Source organism: Equus asinus, chromosome 4 (assembly GCF_041296235.1).
Source record: "Equus asinus isolate D_3611 breed Donkey chromosome 4, EquAss-T2T_v2, whole genome shotgun sequence".
Taxonomy (NCBI): Eukaryota; Metazoa; Chordata; class Mammalia; order Perissodactyla; family Equidae; genus Equus; species Equus asinus.
In genome coordinates this window covers 22,264,627-22,288,690 of record NC_091793.1, presented here as the reverse complement: position 1 = coordinate 22,288,690, position 24,064 = coordinate 22,264,627, and the positions used below count along the sequence as shown (strand labels likewise).

At 57.7% G+C, this 24,064-nt stretch overlaps 1 protein-coding gene across 3 annotated transcripts; it reads right to left on the bottom strand.

Annotated features, from left to right (window-relative positions):
* Positions 1–3,704: 3,704 nt before the first annotated feature.
* Positions 3,705–24,058, bottom strand: CBX7 (chromobox 7). Of its 3 annotated transcripts, none has more exons than XM_014850084.3 (6): positions 23,734–24,058; positions 21,460–21,503; positions 14,575–14,640; positions 10,494–10,560; positions 7,243–7,594; positions 3,705–6,889 (listed from the first exon to the last, which is right to left on the bottom strand). In XM_014850084.3, the coding sequence occupies exons 1-6, from the start codon at positions 23,800–23,802 to the stop codon at positions 6,732–6,734; spliced, it is 756 nt and encodes a 251-aa protein (XP_014705570.1). In that variant the 5' UTR covers positions 23,803–24,058; the 3' UTR covers positions 3,705–6,731. The 3 variants fall into 3 exon arrangements, with proteins under 3 accessions (XP_014705570.1, XP_014705571.1, XP_044635536.1); XM_014850085.3 differs by having other exon boundaries at positions 3,705–6,886; positions 23,734–23,947; XM_044779601.2 differs by having other exon boundaries at positions 7,243–7,315; positions 23,734–23,947.
* Positions 24,059–24,064: the final 6 nt, after the last annotated feature.

The window sequence follows — 24,064 nt, the reverse complement described above, 5'->3', positions numbered from 1 at the left end:
CCTCAAGTCAGCCCACTCTCAACTCAGGCTGTGCTGTGAAAACAGGCCTCTTCTGAGTTTTGGAAAATAAAGTTATTTTCCACATATATATATATATTTTTTTCATCCTTGACATATGACAGTGTTCAAAGGGCCATGCTCTCTTGCCACGGGGCATATCCAGCTGACCATCAGGCCCGACATTTGGTTATAAGAGGTGCAGAGCTGCAAAGGAGACTTAAGGCACAGCCTCGGCAGGCCCCTTGTGCTAAGCTGAGGGCCCTGACAGGGAAGGAACAGAACCCTAAGCCATAGGTTGGGGACATTTGACATAAAGGGTCTGAGAAGCTTGACCACCAGAATCCTCTGGGTCCTCAGGCTGGCCTTGGAAGCCTGTCACCCTGACTAGGGAAGAGCAGACCCCTTGCCTGGTAGCCACACGAAGGCCTCATCTGAGGCCAATACCCCTCAAGATGGCACTTTTCCTTCTCAAGAGTCACCTTTGCCTCCCCTCCTCAAACCAGCACAGACCCAGGCAGTCCCGCTAGCAAGACCCACTAACACACACAAGAAGGAAGGTGGGGTGCACACGTGGGGCTGGACTTGAGGGTTTGAGACTTGGAGGGGAAAATAAACTGGACAGGGAGAGGGGCTGACGGGATGGTGCTCTCCACGAGTCAGGGTTTAACAAACTGACAAGGACACTGGCGCCAGTCCCAGTGCACTGCCAAGATGGCTCCATGCGCCTGGGCATGACGACAGCCTCCTACAGGACAGAGATGCTATCATGAGGAGTCTGAATCCCTTTTTGATGCTCAACTGCTGACAGCTTTTAAGCCTCATTTCTCTCTCTTCCCCTTGTGCCCTCATCTGAGCAAGCTGATAAGAAAGCCTGGTGTGCCTTCTTGGGCACCGGCAGGAGATTTGAACCACACAGGCCTCTGCTCACACAGGAATGCTCAGCCCAGCCCACCATCCAGCCCCGGGAAACCCTGACCAGTGCCTTTCCTGGCTCTCTTTGACCATTCTGACCTGCTTGAGAGGCCCACCCTGCTCTCCCCAGAGACCTCAATGATGTATGGAATTGATATTTTCATACCCTCTTGGTGTGTGCGTGTGTGTGTGTGTGTGTGTGTGTGTGTGTGTGTGTGGCATAAATCTCAACATCTGAATCAAATTTTGGGTGAGTGGCTTCATCTGCCTCTGCAGGTGACCATAATGATGCTAAAGCAGCCTTGGCATAGGTTTGAGAAAGGAGCCAGAAGGCTCAGGTTGGTAGAAATTCGGGGATGGATTTACTATATCTGACTATGTTTTCTTGAAGGGGTCAGACTGTATCTCAGATTTGTGCCCACTGGAGAGCACTCACTGTGGAGAAGACTCAAGAAACAGGAGGATAGGATGATCCATCTGACAGTGGGAGGCAGCTGGCCAGTCCTTGCCATCCGGTGCCTACACAATCAGCCCACCAATCGACAGGCCACAATGGATGAAATGGAGGCTACGCATGGGCCCAACAGCATGGGCTTCCTTTCACAAAGCCGGTCCCACGACTAGTGCCCACAGCTGATGAACGTGCAACCTGTCAGAGGCAGATACTGATGGTGAGCCCTCGATGCAGGACCATCCCTCAAGGAGATCAGCTGGATAGTTCATGGCAAGTTGATTGCACAGTACTCCTTCCCCGCTGGAGAGGTCAGCAGTTCACACTTAGCAGACTGCATGCCCACTCGGGACGTGGGTTTGCCTTCACAGCCCAGAGTCTACACCGTCACCAGCACCAGCACCTGCGGAGCTGGGCACGGTCCTCCAGGGCTAGTGCATGCACTGAACCAATGGAGCCACGTCCAGGGAGGGCCAGGGGGTGGCAGCCTGACTGGCCCTCCTCACCACTGCAGCTCGGACCCTGGCAGATCAGAGGTCTAACGCTTCTACCAGGGGACAGTGTAAGGAATTCCCCAGAAACTGGAGCTGCAACTACCACCGGGTCACTGTGGCTGAAAGAGTGGAAATTAAACTGATGAGGTTAACTGACGGTGATTACAAGAGATGCCGGGTCGCTGCTCCGTACTGTGGGCAAAGAGGACTCGGTCTGTCACTGAGAATGTCTCGGTGCCCACAGGTGACTGTAAACGGCACTTGCTGCAGCCTCAGCCTGATGGGACAAGGACAATCAACGAAATTCAGACTCTTCATGGACGAGAGGTTGAGTCACCCCACCAGGCAAATAACCTAGACGAGTGGGAAGGCTGGCTGAGTGGGGGGCAGAGAGTGATGAAGGAGGGAGACGATGGGTATCACTTACAGCCTTGGGGCCAGCAGCAGCACCGAGGACTGTGGTTTGTCCCACTAACCATCAGTTATTGTCTTCATTTATAGAGATTGTAACTGGCCACCTCTTTGAAGACTCAGCAAAAGAGTGGATTTATTATGGATAATGCGCAAAGTGGAGCGCTGCAAGGGGTGGACTGTGTCAGACACCTTGAGTGGCCCCCTTGGGCACTCGTGGCTTGGCCTCAACTCTGATTGCAGCTGTGGATGGGGTGGACAGTTCCACATGGGGTTGCACTGGGTGCACGTCTGCACTTTCTACCCGAGGCTCTTCCAGTACAATGGACGGGGTAACAGACAGGTGGAAGCTGGCATATGCAGAGCTTGGAAGCTGGGGTGTTGGTTAGCACACCCAAGGGCAACCCTCAAACAAAGATGGATGGCACTCAATGGATAATGCTCCCATCCCTCATCCTTTGGGAGTGGACAATTCTAGGGGACATCTGTATACTTCTTGGGTGATCTCAGGTAGGATGACATGCCAATCGCCATAATGGTGACCTCATTAATGCTCCTTATCATGACTTTTCTTCCTTCCCTCACCCATTCTAATCCCCCATCCCCGCTTTTTGGATCACTTCCCAAATACACCCTCTGCCTATAAAACCCTTGTTTAGGCTCTGTTTTTTGGGGTGACCAAGGCACCTCCAAACCTGCTTCTCCTTCTTCAGTCTCCATCCAGATAAAGAGCCACCATTACACAGTTCTCCAAACTGGAAACCTGGGCATAACTGTGACGCCTCCCTGCGCCTCACACCACACGATGGCAAAAATGCCATGTCGCGACAATCCTGCCACCTAAGTGTACCTCCAGCCTATCCACTCTCCCCCTTTCACAGACACGTCCACGGCTGTAGCCACCACCATCCCTGCCTGGGGGGCCGCAGCAGCATCTTACCTGTCCTCCACGCTGCCAGCCCTGCCCACTCCCACGCACACTTGGAGAACTCTCCCTTCACTCACTCTTTTTTGCTCTGACCACCACTCTCTGGGTTGGTTGAACACAACGGTAGATGAGAGTTAGGCCATGACAGTCCTGGCTTCCAGAACCTGCAACTGGAGAGGCCTAGGATGCTGGACACCCCAGGTTCTAGAACACAATACTCGTGGCAGGGAGCAGAGACCAGCAGCTCTGCTTGGCCTCTGATGATGCCCTGCAGGGACCACCGCAGTGGGCACCTGCCCATCTACACTCCAATTTCCGGTTCCACCCATCACCCAAATCAATCTTCACGGTACATCTGGAGGGCTCAGAAAATGGAATGACCTGTCCAAGAAAACGGTCAGTCACTGGCCGAGCTGGGACCTACATCCCAGGCTGCTGTCCCAGGGGCTGAAGCACTTTCCTTGGTACAACTGTGACACCATCAAAAGGAAGGATCGAATGCAAGAGCTTTTTTAAAATCATCTTTAATGTATTTTTAATAATTTTTTGCCTCATTTACCAGATAAATCATCTAAATAAATAGATGCTATACAGTCTCTTACCAATATCAGTACAAAAATAAAACCGTGCTCTGCATCCACACTAGCTCTCCCCAGCACACACTCACTCAGAAAAGGCATGTGCTTGGAATCAACTCGGCCCCAAACCCTCCCAAATACATTCATTTCGTCTGAACAAAGCTCGATGCCCATTCTGTGCAAAGGAAGCGTTCTCGTGCTGGGACCTGGAGGCCAGGCTGCCACTTACAGAGCAAAAAGTAAAACCACCTCCTGGCAGCACAGTGCCTTCCCCGAGCCGGAGAGGAGGAGAAAGTTGGCAATGCGATCATCGATCATCGATCACTGTCCTAGGAGGGGTGATCTTCAGGACGCCCAAAGGGCTCGGCCCCAAGTGGCCATGCCAGGGGGAGGAACACTGTCCTCGCCCCAGCCCACGGCAAAAGAAAAGTACCAACCAGTCTCTCTACATTCAAAACGGGTGGGGCTGGGGGTAGGAAAGACCAGTGGTCCAACTCTTTCTGAGCCTCCCACCCCCGGGAGTACTGGCCTTCTGGGGTGGCGGTGGTGGGGTCAGGAGGTCAGTGTCGGCCTCACTCCCTCTCGCCTCACTGTGCTTGGATGCTCAGGGCTGGGAGGAGGACTGCCCGCCACACCCAGCCCCTCAGAGAGGTCTCTCGCCCACAGCCCTTCCCCCAGGGGCCAGTCTGCTGAGGGTTCAGCCCCCGAGCCTCAGGGCGCCCTGTGGGCCATGAAGGGCTAAGAGGCAAGAAGGTTCCGCAGCAGCTGCCAGAAAACAGCTGCTCATTCCACAAAAAGGCCCCCAAACCCACAAAGTGCACAAAGAGCTCTTTGAGAGTGCCCAGAGGCGGGAGAGGTCCCACGTCCCCGAGGATGGGGAGGATGACTTCTATTGGCAGCTGCCAGCCACGTCCCAAAGCCACGGCCGACAGCACGCAGTTAGAGAGGCCCCTCCACCCCCTCGCCTCTGCCAGGAGCCCCCGTCCTGGGAGAGCCCCAACTCCTAGCTGCCCTTTGACCCCCAGGGCCCCACAGTTGGGAAGGTGGGGTTCCCTGCTGCCCCCCTTTCCCTGACACACCCCACAGACTCCCCTAGATTCCACTCCTCAGGCTAGGGGTGAGTCAAGCCCCCTGAGGGGACATCCCCCAATGGAAGCACTGAATTGACCCTGGACAATGAAGGATTAACGAGGAAGGGGAGAGAGACTCAGGGATTTGGGAATCTTGCCAGCAGGGCACCCCAAACAGAAATGGGGTGCAGGCTGTCTTTGGCTTGGGAACGTGGGAAGGGGTCTGTGGGAAGAGTCGCCCCATCCTTGCCTCAGCAGGGGTTCTGCTGACTTCCTCAGGACACAGCAGAGAGCGGGGGACAGCCCTGGGCGGAGGGCGAGTGGGGCACAGCAGTGCCCCAACCCTGTCAATGGCGGGCAGGGAGCCAGCCTTGTACTGGCTCCCCCGGCGCCCACCCCACTCTGGCTTTGTCACCCCACAGGGCTGGGAGAGGGGAGACGTCACTCCTCAATGCCAGGGAGGCTGCTAGCCCACAGGACACATTTGTGCAAACTAGAAAGCTTCCATCTGGCAAACACAGTCACTTGCCAGGGCGCGGGGCTGTGCACAGCCTGACCCACCAGCCACTGCTGCAGCCAACCACGAAAAGACACAGCCAAGGTACCCCCCCCCGCCGCCCCTGTCCCCGCAGAAGAACAGTTGGTCAGCCCCAGCTGTGGCATTTAGGGTGGATGGAGAGGGACACAGGATGGAAGGGCAAAGGGCATGAGGAGTCGAGGCTGCCCTGAGAAGGTGGTGGGACACTCCCTCCTCCTGGCCACCCACACTGCGCCTGGGTTGGCCGAGTTGGAAGGGAGGGCAGAGAAAGAGGGGAGTGGGATGGGCTGAAAAGCCACCTGAGTCAGAGAGGACAAGAGCCCAGGAGAGGAAGGACAGGGCCCTGAGAGCCTCGGAGCATGTGCTGGCGCCCAGCCCCCCTGCACGCTGCAGCTGGCCAGGTGGAGCCCCAAGACCACATCTGCATGCCTGGGACGTCCACAGCTGGACCCTGCCCTCCACTGACAGCTGTGAGCACAATGAGCTAGGAGAGATGCTGTCCCGTGACGGGCCATGCACGGTGGGGTGAGTGTGGGGTGCCCATGGCAAGTTCCTTTGCGCTGTGAATCACCGCATGTTCATCTGGTCAGGGCTTCTAAACAGGAGGTTTGCAAGACCCACTGCACACATCTGCAGACACGTGCACGCAGTCACGAGGGTGCGAGGGGCGGTGTGTGCACACCTGTGCAGCTGGGTGTGCACAGAAGCATTTCTCACAGGCCAGGTCGGGCCGGCAGAGCTGTCGGCAGAAGGGGCTCCGCTGGCAGCTGCCCCCAGGAAGGCAGAGGCCTCGCTGAAGGGCGTGGGTGCACCCCAGCAATCTCAAACCCTTCCTCTTCCCCTCCTCTCTGACCAGTCACTTTTGGCCAAAGCCAGCCTCCACATCCCCCCGCAAAGCTGGAGTGGCAAGTCAAAAGTAAAGACCCCTCCCCCAAAAAAGGAAAGGGGGACCAACCAGAAAGGCTGGGGTGGGCTGCTCACAGGGGAGGGTTGGGGCCTTCCCACCCTCCTTTAGTTCCTAGGACCAGCTGCTGTGTCTGTGGAGAGGAACGGTGACAGAGGTGTCCAGGGGAGAGCGGGTCTGTCCCCACTCTGCCCTGGAGATGACATCCCAACTGACAGAGCAGTGCCAGGCCTCCCGGCCCCCGAAACAGAGCCCACGGCTTCTCCATAAACATCACGCGCAGAGAACGGGGCAGAAGGGCGGGAGGGGGTGGGATCTCCCCCCACATCTCCTGTTCCATATTTTCTTAAATAAAATAATTACCCCACCCCAATCCCTCCCCATCTCTGGAAGTCCCCACCCGAAGCCCTAAAGAAAACAGTTTAAGAAGAGTAAAAACGGTGACTCAGAACTTCCCGCTGCGGTCTCGGAAGAAGCCCTCAGCCGCTTGGGCCTCGCGGAAGGTGACGGTGATGGAGTTGGCGGTGATATCGGTCACTGTCACTTCACTTGGGGGGAGCGTGGGTGTCCAGGGAGGGGGGCCCTCGGCCAGGTCTGCATCTGCTGCAGCCATGGGAAAAAGACAGACAGACAGACAGGGGACAGCATTGATGACAAGGTGGGAAGGTGGGAGCAGGTGGCAACATGCAGACTGCCCCCCTCCAGCACCGGGTCCTCCTCTGAGTCTCCAGTCAGATCAGGGCCTGGCTCGAGGCTGGACACACGGAGGGGGTCACTACATTTATCTTCCCTGGCTGGACAAGAGCTCATCTGGAGTGGGACCACAGAAAGAGCTCTGGGCTGGGTGCGAGAGTCCCTGCAGGCTGTGCAGCCTCGGGAGCACCTGGGCCCTCTCTGGGCACTGAGGACTCGGGGACCTTTCCAGGCTGAGGGTCTCTGGGCCTGGGCCACCTTACCCTCCTCTTCAGGGGGCTGCTCAGCAGGCTCCCACTCGCCGGTCGCCTGCAGGACATCCGGGGCCGGCGACTCCTGCAGGAAGAGCTCCCGTCGATGGCTGTGACTCTCCAGGTTGGGCCCGCGGGGCGGGAACTTCTTGCGTGAGAGCCGCAGGTACTTGTGGGCCTTGCGCGGCTTGCGGAGCGAGAAAGGCAGGGCGGGCACCAAGGGGCCCTTGTCCACCAGCTCGGGCGCCCCCGCCTTGACCACCCCCTCGGGGCTCCCGCTGCCGAGTGGGCGCGTCAGGGAGAAGCAGAGCTTCTCCTTGCCCTTGGCCTTGTGGGAGCTCCGCAGGTCCATGCTGTACAGCCGCTGCGGGGGCAAGCCAGGGCACGGCGGGTCAGCCCTGCCCTCCCACCCGCTGCCGCGCCTTTGCTCATGCTGTTCCTCCCCCCCAGCCAGCGAGCACCCCTACCCCACCACAGCCCCAAGAGCCACCCCTGACCAGCCCCAGCCCCAGGCCCAGCCGCTCATCGTGGCCCCACAGTGCAGCCTCATCTCCCCGGGGGCTGTAAGTGGCTCAGGGATGGGGGCCAGGGCATTCCTTTGGTACACAGCACAGGAGCATACGAGAGGTACAAACTGAAAACTGACCAACAAAAACAAATCTGGATTTACGAAGCAGATAAATTAAGGAGTTATTCCTCATTACAGGAAAGGAATCTTTGCTTACTAAAGGACTCCCAAAGCTGAAACAGCTAGCTTTTAGGGAGATGGCGTGATGCAGAGGGCTAAGTTTCTTGGGACAAGTCAGCCAAATGGTACACACAGCACTGGGGTGCACCACATCAGACAGACACCAGGACGGAGCTCTGCCAGCAGCCGGGGGCGCCTCTCCATCCCTCCAGGCGCTCCTCGGCTCTGAGCTACAGTGCGGCCCCTCGTGGGTCCCGCCCTCTGTTGATGCCCCATCTCACTCTCATTAAAACGGGGCTGGAAGCCACATGCTTCCACCACTCAAGGGCTGGAGTTTTGTAATCTGGGGATTTGTCTTATTGACTTTGGGGCAAATTTATACAAATCCAAGAAAGATTCCTGGTGTTGAGGTGTTGGGAGGGCCTGGATCACTCTGGGACAGTACCTTCTACTGCCACCTGTCACCAGAGGCCAAGAGCTCCTAGGAAGAGAGTGAGGCCATCAGATGGAACTTGTAGGTCAAACATCTCCAAGTTGGGAGCAGAGATCACACGCGCAGGCTCTATTTGCAGTTGGGCCTGCCAATGCCCATCACCAGGCACGGGGCCCGGGCTGTTCTGGGACGGGAGGAGGGCTGAACTGAGAGGGTATTGGGAAAATATAGTCATGCGCCGCATAACGTTTCGGTCAACAACGGACCGCGTACAGGACGGCTGTCCCATCAGATTAGTACCACAGAGCCTAGTGCGTAGTAGGCTACACCATCCAGGTTTGTCACCTAGAAATCACCCAACGATATATTTCTCAGAACGTGTCCCTGTCATTAAGCTACGCGTGACCGTACTGCAAAGCTAGGAGGGCTGATCCTAGACGCAGCTTTACCAAAACCCGCTCCTTCAGCCTGGCTCGTAGGCCGTCACAAGCCCAGTAACACTCCCATGATTCTACACGGTAAACTCGTCTTTGTCCTTCTCCACCTCACCATGAGAAAACTACAGCTACTAACAGGGCTCCAGGAGCACCAGGAGTCAGCTCTGGGTTATAACCCAGCTGGGGGCCCTGGTAAACTAGTGACCTCCCTGAGCCTCGGTTTCCCCATCAGTGAAACCATGAAGAACCTGCAGTAGCCAGCCCCGAAGACAGCCCCGGGGACACCCGCCTCCAGGAACGCACGCATGCGGTCCCCTCTGCAGGGGTGCTGCGGGGCTCCTGAGGCCGGGTCGCTAGAGACACTATGCTTCCTCCCTGCTGTCTCTCGGATCACCCACTCTGGGGAAGCCGGTAGCTGTACTGTGAGGCCACTCAGCAGCCCTCTGGAGAGGCCCATGTGGTAAGGAACCAGGCCTCCTGTCAACATCCAGCACTGACTCGCCGGGCATGTGCGCAGCCACCTTGGAAGCAGATGGTCCAGCCCCAGCCAGCCTTCAGAGGAGCGCAGCCCTGGCTGACATCAGGACTGTAACCGGCGCCAGAATCACGAAAGAAGCAACTAAAGGGCTCCCAGGTTCCTGACCTGAGGGGCTGGGTGACACATGAACTCTGTATTGCTTTAAGTTGCTTAGTTAGGGGTAACTCATTACACAGCAACAGATAGCTCCTACACCATCCCCACGGGGCGAGAGTGTGGAGGGAGAGTGCTCACTGTGAGCAGCATTCGCAGGGAGAAGACGTCTGACGGATGCTACTTTCCTTCCTGGGACCCAGTTCACACCACTCCGTGGAAAATGCCCACGACATCAAGGGAGGCCCCTCTACTCTGGTAAAGCCCCAGGTGATCTAGAACCAAGAGTGGGCAGGAGGCTGGCCATGGCTCACACTACACGTGGACCAGGAAGCCTTATGTTTTGGCTCCAAACACCTTATTAAGGAGAAGAGCTATTCTTATCATCCTGATCCTACAGACGAGAAAACTCAAGCTCAGAGAAGCTAAAAGACTTGCCTCAAATCACACAACCAAACCACTGCAGACCCAGCCGCCTTTCGGTGCAAAGCAGTGAGGTCAGCAAAGTGCCCCCAAGACCTGGGCAACTTGGGGTGCTGCCAAGTCTAGACGCCCCCTGGCAGAGGATTGGAAAAGGAGGCCCTGGAGGTTTCTTCTCACTCAAAAATGCCATGTTTCTAGGACATTCCAAGGCTATGGTTCCAGAATTTTAAGAGTCTCCTTTTCTTAGATTCTAGAATTCCAGGCTCCCATGTTTCCTCAGTTCTAACATTTATGTTTCTAAGGTTCTCAAATATTACAATTTTGTGTTTTGGGGACTTTGAGCATCCAAAAGGCTTAACTACAAGGTTCTAAGGTTTCAGAATTCTAGGATCCCATTAGCCATATATCCCCTCCCTCCCATCACAGTCCCTCCCCGCAAGGCTGTCTTCCTGGGGCACTAGCCCCATATTCCAACTTTTCCCAACTCCTCCCACTGAAACTTACCCGCTAGGTGTCCCACCCACAGTGCCCCGGGCGGAGCCGAGGAGGGTACGTGGTTCAGCTCCACTAGCTGGTGCAAAGGCACAGATGGGGGGCTGGTGGGAGGAGCAAGGGGGACCCGTGGGTGAGCACCAAAGCTGGCGGGGTTACCTGCAGCAGAAGCCGCTTGGGTTTCGGACCTCTCTTCCTATACCCCGACGCTCGGTCTCTCTCCTCCCTGGGGTGCAAAGCAGACGGCAGAAGAAAAGGAAACACTGGTGACATTTAAGGGACTATAAGGCATCCACTCCACCCACCCTCTGCTGTCTATTGGGGAGGGGGCACCCTCGTGGGGCTACCCCCCATCCTAGGGTGGGGGCTTCTCCTCGTTGTTCTCTTTAGGCCATAACAACAGGCTCATGTGTTCCACTCCCAGGGCCTCGGTCTTCCCTCTGATGAAAGGCGAGGCCACAGCCAAGGGTCCCAATCGCTGAGGTGAGACTCGGGTGGCATCTCCAAAAATATGTGGGTCTTTACTGGACTCCAGGGTCGTGCCAGAGCTCCACTCTACAAGCCACTGGGAATCCCCTCAAAGCAATGAGTTCCAGTTTCCACTTGTAGCAGAGCTGTATAGAAACCTGTCGGTCCAATTTGCCTTGACTGTCTGGGGGAGCTGATGCGAACGGGAACAGTCTTTTCTAAGTGAGGCTCTGCCCAGGTTCTCCCCCATTTGGGATCTGCTTGATAATCTGGTCAGGGAAGGGCAGAAAAACTAGCCTGTGTTGAGTCTCTAGTAGATGCCAGACTCTCTGCTGGGTGCCTTCTCCACACCCCAAACCCACAGACACACAGGCACAACCTGAGGATCCCACAAAGTCACGCACGACACACACACTGGGAGAGACTCCAAGAGCAGCGCCGGAAGAGGTGGGAAAATTCAGTCATTTCGTTTCATCCTGCCTCTTTCCACCCCATCACACTTTCTGTAGCCTCCACCGCAGAGGCCACGTGGATGGCAGGAAGAACATGCAGGTCGGAGTTCGCCCTGTTTCCCTTACTGGCTGTGTGGCCTGAGGCCGGTCTCAGGCCGAGCTCAGCTGTATCAGTGATCCCGGGCGGCTGTTTCCACGTTCGCCCCCCTCAGGGACTGACATCAGTCTCAGGGGCGCTGGGGGAAGTGCGCCCTGTGGAGGGCCCTCCCTCCCCATGGAGTCACCCATGGGCCGCAGAACCTGCATGTGAAAGAAGCCCGTGGGCCCTGTGCTGCCAGCCCCAGGTGGCTCGCCAGGACAGACCTCCCAGCCTTCGGGGGTGAGCGTCTCAGCTCAGCACCCGAGCTGGGCGCCAGGAGGCCTGTTCCAGGCCCAGCGCTGCCCTGACCCACGGGGACCATGGCTGTCGCTTCCCATCTGGGCCACAGGACCTCATTTGGAGCAGGAGGCTCCCTTCTCAGCTGGCCACGGGGATCCTGGGAACAGCAAGGGAGGTCCTGGTGTGTATCAAATGGGGCTAGAAAGGCTAAAATAAGGAAGCGCAGAGGGAGAGAGGGAGGAAAGGAGAGAGAGGAAGAGGAGGAGGAAGCAGAGAGGAGAAGGGAAGGGCCTGGGGAAAAAGAATAAGAATAATGATAACAATGCGTCTGTGCTGTTTATCATTATCATTCTCACCTTCTGGACACTCTGTACAAGGCACCGCCCTAGATGCGTTAACCCTCACAACCACACTGTGCTCACTTTCTAGTTGGGGAAACTGAGGCACAGAGAGGTTAAGTCACTTGCCCGATGACCAAATTCTGACAACTTCTGTCACTGGTGAAAATGCTGAGCTCCGGGCTGCAGGACAGTCAGGGCCAGCAGGGCAGGCCAGGAGTCCCGGGCACATGCTCCAGCAGGAGTCCCCAGCAGGGTGCTCCTGCCCTGCACAGTGTGGGTGGGGGAGAGTGGGGTTGGGGGCAGGGTGGCGGATAGGTGTGGGCAGGTCTATTCTATCCAGCCCTTACCTACCCAGGGCCTGGTTTCTGTTGGCCCTGGACACTTGGCCCACTAGTGTCCAGGGCTGTAGGGTGGAGGTCCCCAGGTCGTGGTCCCATAAGCCCTCAGCTCCCTCTCAGCCCCTCCAGTCATGCAGTGGCTCCCTGTTAGAGCCCCTTTGCCTGACTTGTTCTGAGCCTCTCAAAAGCCCTGCGAGGCAGGTGTTAAGATGGGCGTCCCCACCATCCCTTTCATCCAGACTGAGGGAGAAAGAGTAGGCCAAGAGCCATGCGGTGGTCTGCAGAAGTCCCCAAGCTCCAAGTTGTTCCTTAACTAGTGACTTTCTGACTCACTCAAAATAACATCCACATCCTCTCCCAGGACTCACACAGCCCTCCCTGAGCTGCCACCCCCCCCGCCCCAGCTGCCCTGCCCCTGCCTCATCTCCCACACCTTCCCCAGCTCACACCACTCCAGTCAGCCACACTCAGAGCCACACTCGCCTCCACACTGTTCCTTAAACACAGGCCTCCACCCCAGGGCCTTTGCACTCACTCTTCTCTTCACCTGGCTGTTCTTCTCTGAAATACCCACTGGGCTCATTCCCACACTTAATTCGGGTCTCTGGTCAAACACCACCAGGTAACCAGCCCATTGGAACCAGCCCCCACCCACCCCCTCTCCTGAGCCCACTGGCTCGGCAGTGGTTATCACCATCTGCTACCATGTCTGCTTAGTGGGGTACTTTCTATTGCCTGTCTCCGCACTGGAATGTGAGCCCCAGGAGGGTGGGCACGTTGGTTGGTTTTATTCCTTGCTGTGTCCCCATCACCAGGAACAGTGCCTGGTACATAGTAAGACTTCAATAAAGACTTGTCAAACAAAGAATGACCTAGCTGCCCCTGACTACCATCAGGAGGATAATTCTCATGTGGGCCACACTCACTAACTCACAAAGTGTTCTCACATACCTTCGCTCCCCCCAAGAGCACATGAGGTCAGCACTGTCATCCCCACTTCGCAGACGGGCACACTGAGGCTCAGCGGGGAGAAGGCCATGCCCGACTCCCCACAGCTGGTGAGCAGCACAGCCAGGATTCTAATCAGGCCTTTGTCACCCGTCCAGCGTCCTCCTTACCACAGTCCAGGACAGCACACAGGCTGCTCCCAGTGTCACAGCCTTTTGGGGTCAAGGCCCCACCAAGCACCCGGGAACCAGAAAGATCATGGGACAGGGAGAGCCTGACTTTTAAAGGAAAGAACAGTGGAAACTTCTTTGAATGCACAGCAGGAAAGCTCCTGGGGGAGCAGAGGGGGAAGGAAGACAGAGGCTGGAGCCCCGGGCTGAGGTCTGGTGGGGCCACTTCCCAGCTGTGAGGCTCCTGGACAAGTCCCTCAGCTCTTCAGAGCCTCAGTTTCCTCATCTGTCAAATGAGACCCACATCCCTATCTCAGGAGCTTACTGGAAGGAGTCAAATAAAAACGACTTTATAAAGCGGTCCTGCACTGTACAGGGTCGGTGGGTCGGGGAGGGCAGAAGGACTGGGGCTGCCCGCTGGCCGGGCGGTCAGTAATGCTGGGGCTCACACAGCGGAAGGGAAAGGCTAGATTACGCTCAAAAGGCCCCCGACCAGGAGAAACCCCATTTTTGAGAAAGGCTCTGCCTCGTCGCCCATCAGAGGAGCTGCCAAGCAGTAACCAAGCTGAGGATTGCAGTAGATGGGCCACGTGTGGCTGTGCCCAACACCACTCCACTTGGAGGTGGCCCAGCGGGACATACCAGAACTCAGATATCCCGGCTCCAAAGCCACGCTCCCCCCGGCCTTTCTTGAGCCTCATCAGACTGCCTTCTCTTGGTGGGAGACTCCCCAGAGAGAATCTCTCTCTGCTCTGTCACCAAGGGCATGACTGGGCATTACTGATCTTGCTGCCCCTCTCATGCAGGGCATCTCTGTGAAACTTTCACATTCCGCACCGCAGCTTATGGGAAAATCAGGGCAGGTGTTATTAGGGTGGCCCACTTCACAGCAGAGAGACCGAGGCCTGGGGAGGTAAGGGAAGTGGCCAACATCACCCAGCAACAGGAGAGGGACCAGAGCCCCTGGCTGCCCTGGGACCCGGTGCCATCACCTTCCCCCAGCAACAGACTAGACCGTGGTATCCCTGCCAGACGTACCCCCACACCCATGACTCTTGTTCAGAGCCCAGCCAGCGGCAGGCTCCCTAGGAAACCTCGGCGCCCGCCTTCTACCCAGCCCCAGGGGCAGGCTGCGCCCCCTTACTTCTCCTCGTAGGCCATGACCAGGCGGGGGTCCAAGATGTGCTCTTCTGGCTCCCACGTGCTGTACCTGGGGAGAGAGACGAGAGGTGAGAGTCGCCCTGCCCCTAGCCCCAGCACTCACGGGGGCCGCAGCTGCTCCACTGGACCCACTGTCTGCAGGCCCGTGCCCCTTCCTGATCCAGTATAATTGTCACCTACTCCCAGGAGCCATCCCTGGCTACCCAGGCCAGGTTAGGGGCCTCCTGTGGCCCCAATGACAGCAGAACTCCCCTCATTCTTAGCACTGATCACAACACCCTATAATAACTGTGTCAACCCCCCACGTTCATCTCAGAACAATGGGTGCCTGGAAGGGGCAGGCCCCGTAAACCCCAGTTTCCCTCCCCGAGAGACACAGAGCATGTGCTAAAGGGCAGGCGCTCTGGAGCCAGACTGCCTGGGCTCACATCCCAGCTCCGGCCTTGCTAGCTGTGCGACCTTGAACAGTTTGCTTAATGTCTCTGTGCCTCCATTTCCCCATCTGTAAAGGACTCATGATTAAATGCGTCCATGTGTCTAAGTGTTAGAGCAGTGCCTGGATCACAGGAAGTGCTCTGTGTCTGTTACTGTTGCTGTCCCTACCCACCCCTCCATCCCCAGCCCAGCAGGGCCTCCTCTGCCAGGCTGAGCTGCTCGCTCCCTCTCTGTGCTCTGAAGTCCCCTGGTCTCGGGGCCTGGCCCACAGCAGGAATTCGGTAAATGTCCAGTGACCGGACGGTGCAGCAATCCTGTGGCAGACTCTGTGGTATTTCCACAGGGGACCTTCTACCACCCCCAGACTGGAGAGCATCCCCTGATGGGACAGACCTGGGCGGTGACAGCTCAGCAGTTCCCGAGCTCAGCCATCCTCGTTCCACCTGCACATGTACTTACTTAGTATCTGCCTTTAAAGCAGCCCACTTTTTTGTTTAAATAATTTTATTTTAAAAGCAAACTTTAGGGGCCAGCCCGGTGGCAGAACAGTTAAGTTCACATGTTCCGCTTCGGCGGCCTGGGGTTCACCAGTTTGGATCCTGGGTGCAAACCTATGCACTGCTTATCGAGCCACGCTGTGGTATGCATCCCATATATAAAGTAGAGGAAGATGGGCATGGATGTTAGCTCAGGGCCAGTCTTCCTCAGCAAAAAGAGGAGACTTGGCAGCAGATGTTAGCTCAAGGCCAATCTTCCTCAAAAAAAAAAAAACTTTATGACTTCTATAAATGGAAAAACCACTATCACTCACCACAAACAGATGCTAGTGCATACAAAAATTTAAACTTTAAAATATATACGTGTGTATATATATGCATGCACACAAATACACAATATACATACAAACATACAAATACACATATATGTGTGCATGTGTGTACAAGCAGAAACAAAGCCGTGGACTACAACTCTGGCTGAGGCTGCAGCCAGCTGGGCTGGATGAGAAGGGAGGGGAGCGGGTATTGGGGCCGGACCAGGAAGCAGAAAGAGGTGGGCAGAGCCCCCGCCCCTGCCGACTCCTAATGCGCAAGCTAAAGCCTTCACCTTACACTGTCGGGAACACAGAGACACCTGACAGTAGTCCGATCTAGGTTCGAACCACCTGCTCCCCGAGGGCAGCATCCTTCCCTCCCTTCTTCCTGACACTGCTGCACACCTACTCGCACCAGACAGGGTCCCACTGTCCTTGCTTTGCACATGCTCTGTGCTCCTCCCGGAGTGCCGTCCCTCGTCCTTTAAGAGCCAGGTCCTTGTAGCTTCCCCTGACTCTCTCCAAACTGTCTCACTCGAAGCAGAAAGAACCCTCCCTTCGCTTGCCCCCCTCTTACTGCTGCACTTTGCACCTGCCATGGTTATTGATGAACCCAGCGGGCATCCTGGCCGCAGACACAAATGGTAACCGTCCACCCACCCACGTGAGAGCGCCCAGCCCGGCACGCCCAGGTGTTCTGGAAATGAATGAAGGCCCTGCAGTTCCGCTAACCCTGAAGAAATGCTCGAAGTGAAACTGGGGTTTTTATAGTTTGGGTAGAGCCCAATCTATAACCAACCAGAGGCTGTTAGGGACTCCAAGCCTTCCTCCCCTAAGACAAAGGGTGAATTTCCTCAACTCTAACTAGCAACGAGAGGGCGGATTCTGTGCACCTCGGGTGTGGTCTGCCTCGCCCTCTCTCTCACTGTTGAAAAGTCTCTACCGCGCTCCAGTCCTCTCCGCCCTGCCCACTTCACCACTGCCCTGCCCATTTTCTGCTGATGTAGCTGCTGTGTGGTTCCTGGCAAGTCCCTAACCTTCTCTGGACTTCAATTTCCTCCTCTTAAGAATAACTGCCACCACCACAGTAACAGGAGGTGCGAGAGCATGACTACCGCCAGGGACGCATCCCTTCCTCATAACACCCTTATGAGGTAGGTTACCCCCATCTTACAGATGAAGAAACTCAGGCACAGAGGGTTTGCATCTTGCCAAGGTCACTGAGCTAGTTAAGTGGCCAGTCTGTAGCTGGAACTCAGCTGAATCTCAGCCACCCTCTCTCTACCTGCGGGTCCCTCACATGTCACTGTATCCGGCTCCCCCAGGCTGCGACGTCCTTGGGAGGGGGCTCGGTCTGATTGACCACATCCTGGGTGTCTGACCCCGGGCCTGGCACACAGCGGATTCACGGGGGACTGTTCTGGTCTGGGGCAGCTGGGGGTCTGAGGCCACCAGACAGGACTAGTCTTGGCGGCGGGAGGCCTGGCCCTGCCTCGTGCAGGGGGATGGGGAGGGGGCCTGCCAAGGGTCTCCCCGACGCGCGCGGCCCCCTAAGATGGAGGCCGCTAGCGCCGCCCCGCCGCGTGGGGAGCCGGAGGCCACAGCGAGGGCAAGCCCGCTCTGGGAAGAGCCGGGCGCAGGCAGGACAGGAGCGCGCAGCGGCGGGGCCCGGGCGGGAGGGGAGCGGGGCCGGGACTCCTGCCGGGAGCTCAGAGGGAGGCGGCGCAGCTGGGCGGGAACCGAGCGCGCCGTGGGGGGCGGAGGGCCCCTCGCCCCGCCCCCTCCCGCAGCCGGGCCACCGCGCGCGCGCACGCACGCACGCACGGGGTCGCGCGCCGGGTTACCGAGCCAACCAATGGGGGACGGGGGCGGGGGCGGGGGCGGGGGCGGGGCGGGGCCGGCGCGCGCCGGCTCGGAGGTAAACACGGCCACGTGACCGCCGCCCCGCCCCCGAGCCCGGTAAACAGGCCGGCGGCCGCCCCGCCCGCGGCCCTCCGCGCAGGCTCCCGCCGTGCTGGGGGCGGGGCGACGGGGCCCAGCAGCGCCCGGCCCGCCGCAGCCCATCCAATTCACGGTCGCCCGCAGGAGCAGCTGCGCGGCGGATTCGGGTAGAGCCTGCCAGGCACGGCGGCGCGCGAGGGACTCGGTCTCTGGGGCCTTCGTCTCCCCAGGCCTCTCTTTTAGGGCTGATGTGACAACTGGATGTGTTCAGCCACGGAAAGCACTTACATCAGTGTGGTACATAATAAATGCAAATAAGCGTTAATTAAATAAATTTTAAAAGCCTAGAGAGCGCAGAAACCTGCCAGGACCCGAACCCCAGACTCTGCTGCTGCTGCCGCTGCCCAACCCGTCTTGGAGGAGGAGGAAGCACCTCCTCCGCCTGTGGCTGTGTCAGGAACCTTTTCTGGTCTCAGGCAGCCTTCAGCAGGACCATGGAGTCCAGGCCCTCATCTTACAGGTGAGGAAAGGGAGGCAGAGAGAGGCTGAGGGCTTTGCCCTCGGCCACACAGCTGGTAAATTTACAGAACCTGGGTTCAAAGGCAGTCTGCTCTGGCTCGGAACCTGACCACTTCCTACTGAACTGGCCAAAAGGCCACCACACAAGGGATCCTTGGTCATCGTTGGTAGAGCTGGCTGTGTTTCACTGGGGCTAGGCCCCCAAGCCCTGCCGTCTGGCAGCTCGTCCCAGCTGTATGGCCCTGGGCAAGGACCATTCTGCTGAGGGTTTTTCTCTCCATCTATAAAATGGGTTTCCGAGATGCAATTAAATGGGCCATCGCCTGATCATGATAGGGGCTGATTGATTGGCAGCCTGGTTATGAGCTTACCCACTGACAATATCATTACTAAAGCTCCATGGAGGCAGTCCTCCTAAAAGATGGGGTAGCATTCACCAGTGGGAAGGGAAGGACAGAACAGCAGTCCCGGGCAGGCTGCAAGGAGAAGGGGAGAGCTGAGGGTCGCTGCAGGACCGAGAGCGCCTGTAGCTGATGATTCAGCATCCTCTGCCCTCCGTGCCCTCAGCCCCTGCCTGTGCCATTTGCTGTACCTTCCAGAACAACCAAGACAGCTCCTCTGCCCCATCTGCTGGGGAGGAAGGGCAGTCATTTGTCTCCTGTCTGGGAGAGAAAATAGACAAAGCGTGTAAAGGCTTAACAGAAGCCTGGCACAGAGCGATCATTGTGGAAACCGTGGTTCCTGTTATGTTTCTGTTATTACTACAGGCCTCCCTGCCCAGGGTGAGGAGGGTGCTGCGGAGAGGGGCCTCTGACTCCCTCCCCGCCGCGGCTGGCACTGCCCCAGCCAACGCTCCCAGGCCGGCAGGGAGCAGCCTGCCCGACTCCCCCGCCTTTCTCAGCCTCTGCTCCACGCAAAGCCCCCTGAGGAGGGGAGAGTGAGGACCAAGTGGGTTACAAAGGAGCCCTGGTCCCCCCGTCTTCCCCCGCAACTGAACCTCTGTTTTCCCCCAAGCGAAGTGGGGTGGCACAGTGGATGCATGAAGTGGGTACCACACTGCACCAAGTTGGCAGTACTATTCTTGTAATGACCTCCTTTCTCTGGGCCTCAGTTTCCCCATCTGAAAAATTAGAAGACTGATCTAAATGATTTCTACGGCTGCTTTGAGCTCCTGTGAGAAGTGGAATCCCCTAGATCCTCTCCCGGCCTGGGGTGCCCCAGAAGCCCAGCTGTCTAACTTTCTGTTAACAGCAAACGTTTACCAAGTGCTGGAGTGGGCTGAGCACGTGCCAGGTACTTTATAGCTGTCATCTAATCCTCAGAACAGTGCTGCGGCAGAGGCTTTATTATTCCAGTTTGGCGATGAGGAAGCAGAGGCCTCGCCATGTCGGGTAACTGCCAGGGACTCACAGCTGTCCAGCGGGCAGCCAGGCCAGGAGCCCAGCACCAAAGCGTGGGGGAGTCACAGGTGTCCCAGGTCATCTGGTCAAACAGGGCTCCCAGAACACCCTTGAGGGGTCACAAAAGGCAGTCATGAGGGCCCATCTGGTGGTCTCAGGCCAGCAGAAACACGGAAGGACTGCTCCTGGAGCACTGGGTCCTGCCCTCCGGAGGGACGCTCTAGTGGGCAGACATATTCATTTGGGATTAATCAAAGTGGGAGAAGGAACTTTTAATTCTAAGTACCTCTGTTTCGAGAAGGAAATCTTTCAAAAGATGGAGTCTACAGAGGAGGAAAAATGGCCAACAGTGCCTTGAAGGCCAACAGGCTGGTGACCACACTCCAACACGATGCTTTCTGGTGCTGAAGCTAAGGGAGCAACGAGGACCCAAGGAGCCAGTGCTGGGCTGCACCCTGGCATCTTCCTCTTCTAGCTCTCCCGCTCCTCTTACTACCCCTTCGCCCAGGCCGGAGGTCCAGCTCTCATCTGCCCAGTGGAGGAGGGGATCCTCCTTCAGTCCCGGGGTGTTGGGGAAGGGGCAGCAGGAGTGGAAGGGCCAGCCACCGACCCCAATCATTAGGATGCCTGTGGGTCACCCTGAACACGTGCCCGGGCCTTTCACCCCACAAGGTGAAGGAGCCTGTGAGAGGATGGCAGAGCCTGGACTATTGAACCCATTTTGCAGAAAGGGAAGCTGAGGCAGCATGGGCTGTCTTCCCCTCTGCTGTCACTCCACTATGCCCCCAAAACGCTCCCAGGACCCAATACCAGCTCAGCCCCCAAAACCAGCACAGCAGAAAGCCCCTGGCACAGACAGCAGAGGCTCTGGGCAGAGGGGGTTTCCAGCAGTCTCTGGGAGGCAGGGCAGGGGGTGGGGCACCCACAGACCAATGGGGAGGCCCCACGACGTGCTCATTCCCTCCCCCTACAACAACTCCCTACTGGGAGGCGATTGGTTGGTGGGAAGGTTCCTGATTGGGCCTCAGCAGGAGAGGTGGAGCCACAGGGAGAGGTCCTGGACCCAGTTCCCTGCCCCCTCAACTCTCAGATGGAGGAGGCACAGAGGAGATACCCGAACACCGAACACGGGGAGGTCTACTTCAACTCCCAACTCTGCCTCCACTTCCTGTGCGACCTAAGGCAAGCTGCTTACCTTCTCTGAGCCTGTTTCCTCATCTTTAGAGATCACACCACACCTGCCTCACAAGGCTGCCTGGGAACCTGCTCTGTAGACTGGAGAGTGCTGTCCAAAGGCGAGGCGGCCTCAGGCTCTGTCCCTGGCTCTATGGCTCTGAGGACCCGTGCCCTGCTCGCTCCACTTGTTTTACCCAGCCCCACAAACCCCCACCCTGCACTGTACCTGCTGCGGCTTGGGGGCCCCTCCACCTGGCCAGCAGTCATCTCTGAAGCTAAGAGGCTGGACCTTCACCTCCCAGGTACCAGGAACAGCCAGACAGAGGGGAGGGGAGGCTCCAACGACAAGATGGAGCTCCGTTTAGAGGGGAGCAGGTGAGAAGAGAAGCTGGAGCCCACCTTGACCCTCATGTGCTCCAAGCCCCTCAGCTGGCAGAGGGGAAACTGAGACCCAAAGAAGAGGATGATCTAATCAAGGTCTGCTGGCCAATTACTAGAACAGCTGGAGCTAAAAGCCAGGCAGGAGAGAGAGCAAAAGGTGGCTGGAAGGACTCAAGGCAGACACACACACACACAGGAGCCTTACTTTGGGGGCCATCCTTTCCACTTCACCAGATATTCGACTTTACCCTGGAAGAAAGAGAGAGAAGCAGACACAGTGAGATACACGGCTGCCCCACGACCACTTTCAGAACAGTCAGGCCCACCCTCTCTGCAGACAGACATCCAACAACATATACACACCATCCAGGGTCGCCCATCAGATCCCCACCAACTCAGAGCCCCCCAGACTTTGGCTGCTGCGTGACCACCCCAGACCACCCCCCCTAGTAGAGTGCAGGAGTACATCTGGCCCCAAACACCTCTGGGACTCCTGTGGCAGAAGCTCAGAGTGCATGTCACATGTGGGGAAACTGAGACCACACAGGGGCGTGCATCACCAAGGATCCAGTATCCAGAGTCCCAGTGCTAAGACCAGGACTCTCTTTCCTATTTAGATCAGAAGACTCTCCATGTCCTAGAAAATTCTTCAATGGGGCCTTCCCCATGGCACTAAGCCCCTCTAGCCCCCTCCCTGGGAGAGGCTGCCTCTGGCCCAGAGGTGACAGACCAGTGACTTTAGGACTCTCCACTCGAAAGGCCCTGGCAGGAACCCAGAGAAGGCTAACAAAGTCTCCGCCTTCAGAAATGGTGGCCACCCCTCCAGTAGTTAGAAAACTGAGCCAGGCGCCTCCCTTCCTCACAGCTGACAGGGCCCTTTAAAAGTTTCCAGTCCAACCCCATCCAATAAGTGAAACCCCTCCACCCAGGAGCTCTAAGACCAAGATATGTCACCTCCTCAAAGAGGCCTGCCCTGGCCAGCCTTTCTAATGCCAACCTCCCACCTCACGCTTCTCTTTCTGCATAGACCACAGCCCCATGTGAGGCATCTGTGTTTATTTCCTCCTTCACTGTGTCTCCTCCGCCAGAACCCCAGCTCCATGAGGGAAGGGAGGTACCCCTCCCTGGGGCTTAGAATGGTGCCTGGTACATAACAGATCCTCCGTAAACATATTTCAAAAGAATGGCTGAAGGAAAGATGCTCCTCACCCTGGCCCCTTGTAGAAGGGGCATATAATTGCTGGACCTGCTTAGGCTACACAGCATGGAAAGCACTGGGCTTTGCGGAAGAAATTAAAATCGAGGAAACCCTGGAGGAAGGGAGAAGGAGGAGGAGGAGCAACCCCAACCTGAAGACAGAGCTCAACCCCCCTAGAGCTGGGGGAAGAAAAGCAGCTCATGGCCCACCTTGACCTTCACCCTTGGCCCAAGATGCCAGGACTGAGTTTTCTCTCCCAAAAGAAGATGCACTGGCAATCAGCCAGCTTCAGCCCCTGCTCTACCTCCATCTCTACCTTGCCGAGTGACCTTGACCAGGTCACTTCCCCTGCCTTGACCTCGGTTTCTGCCTCTGTCAAATGGGAGGAGGTGACCTCTAAGACCTCTCCCAGCCCTGCGGCTGGGGCCTCCCAAGGGGCTGCAGGGAGGAGATAAGGGAAAAGGATGGTGGTGAGTGCCCGAGAGGAACTTTCCTCAAGGACTTCCATCTCCAACCTCCAGTCTGAGGCGAGCTCACTCTACAAACATGTGCACAGGAAGTGGGGACCGCCAAAGTCCAGCCCCGAGGCGCGGGGACCCGAACTCAGCAGAGCAGACGCCTCCTTAAATTGCAGGCTGTATGTTTTGGAGGCGAAGGCGAAGGGGGAGGAGCTTCGAGGATGCCCCAGCGCTGTAGGCGGCTTCGCTGAGCCGGCCGGGCGGGCGGGGCTGAGAGCTGGGGTGGGGACGACGGAGGGGTGTGCACTGGAAGAAGGGGAGAAAGACGGAGGTGAGGGTGTAGAAGGGATCGGAAAAGGTCCAAGTCCAGCAATTAGACATCAGAGGCAGGAGCTTGTTGCACAGCTCCGCCTCCATCTTCACAGGTCTTGGTACCAAAAGTCCAGAGTTCTGAGTTCGAGACCCAGTCCGACGCTAACACACTAGGCAAGCCGTTTCCTCAACTTGGGCCTCAGTCTCCCCAAATTTAGAATGAAGGGAGGATGAGGAAGCAAGGCATTTGGGATCCCTACAGTCCGATCCGAATCTCCAGCTCTGGCGGGCTCAGATGCCCCAACATCCGGGGGCGACAACTTTTATTCTACTCGCCCTACGAGGTGGCGGGGGAAACTGAGGCACGGACTGGGGAGACGAGCCCAGCAGCGCGGGGCTGCCTGGGGCCCCCCGCCCCACTTTCTCCCCCGCCCCCAGCGTGGAAGGGACGGTGCTGGGAACAGGAGGGGACCCCACAGGGGTCCTGGGAGCCGCCCCCGGGCAGCCTCACCTTCCGCACGCGCTTCTTCCGGATGCTCTCCACGGCGAACACCTGCTCGCCGATGGCTGACAGCTCCATGCGGGGCGGCGGGCGAGCGGGCCCGGGGCCGGGCCGGGCCGGGGGCGGAGCTGCGGGGCCGCGGCTGCGGCGCGCGATGCTCGGGCCGGCGGGGTCCCCGTCACCCTCGCCCGGGCGCGCACGCGCACGCGCACGCGCGCACACCCCCTCGCGCTCCCTCACGCCGCCGACGTTCCATTTTTGAACCTGCGCAACGTTTTCCTCGGCGCGAGCGAGCGAGCGGGCGCGCGGGAGGGGGCGGGGCGGGGGCTCGGCTCGCGCC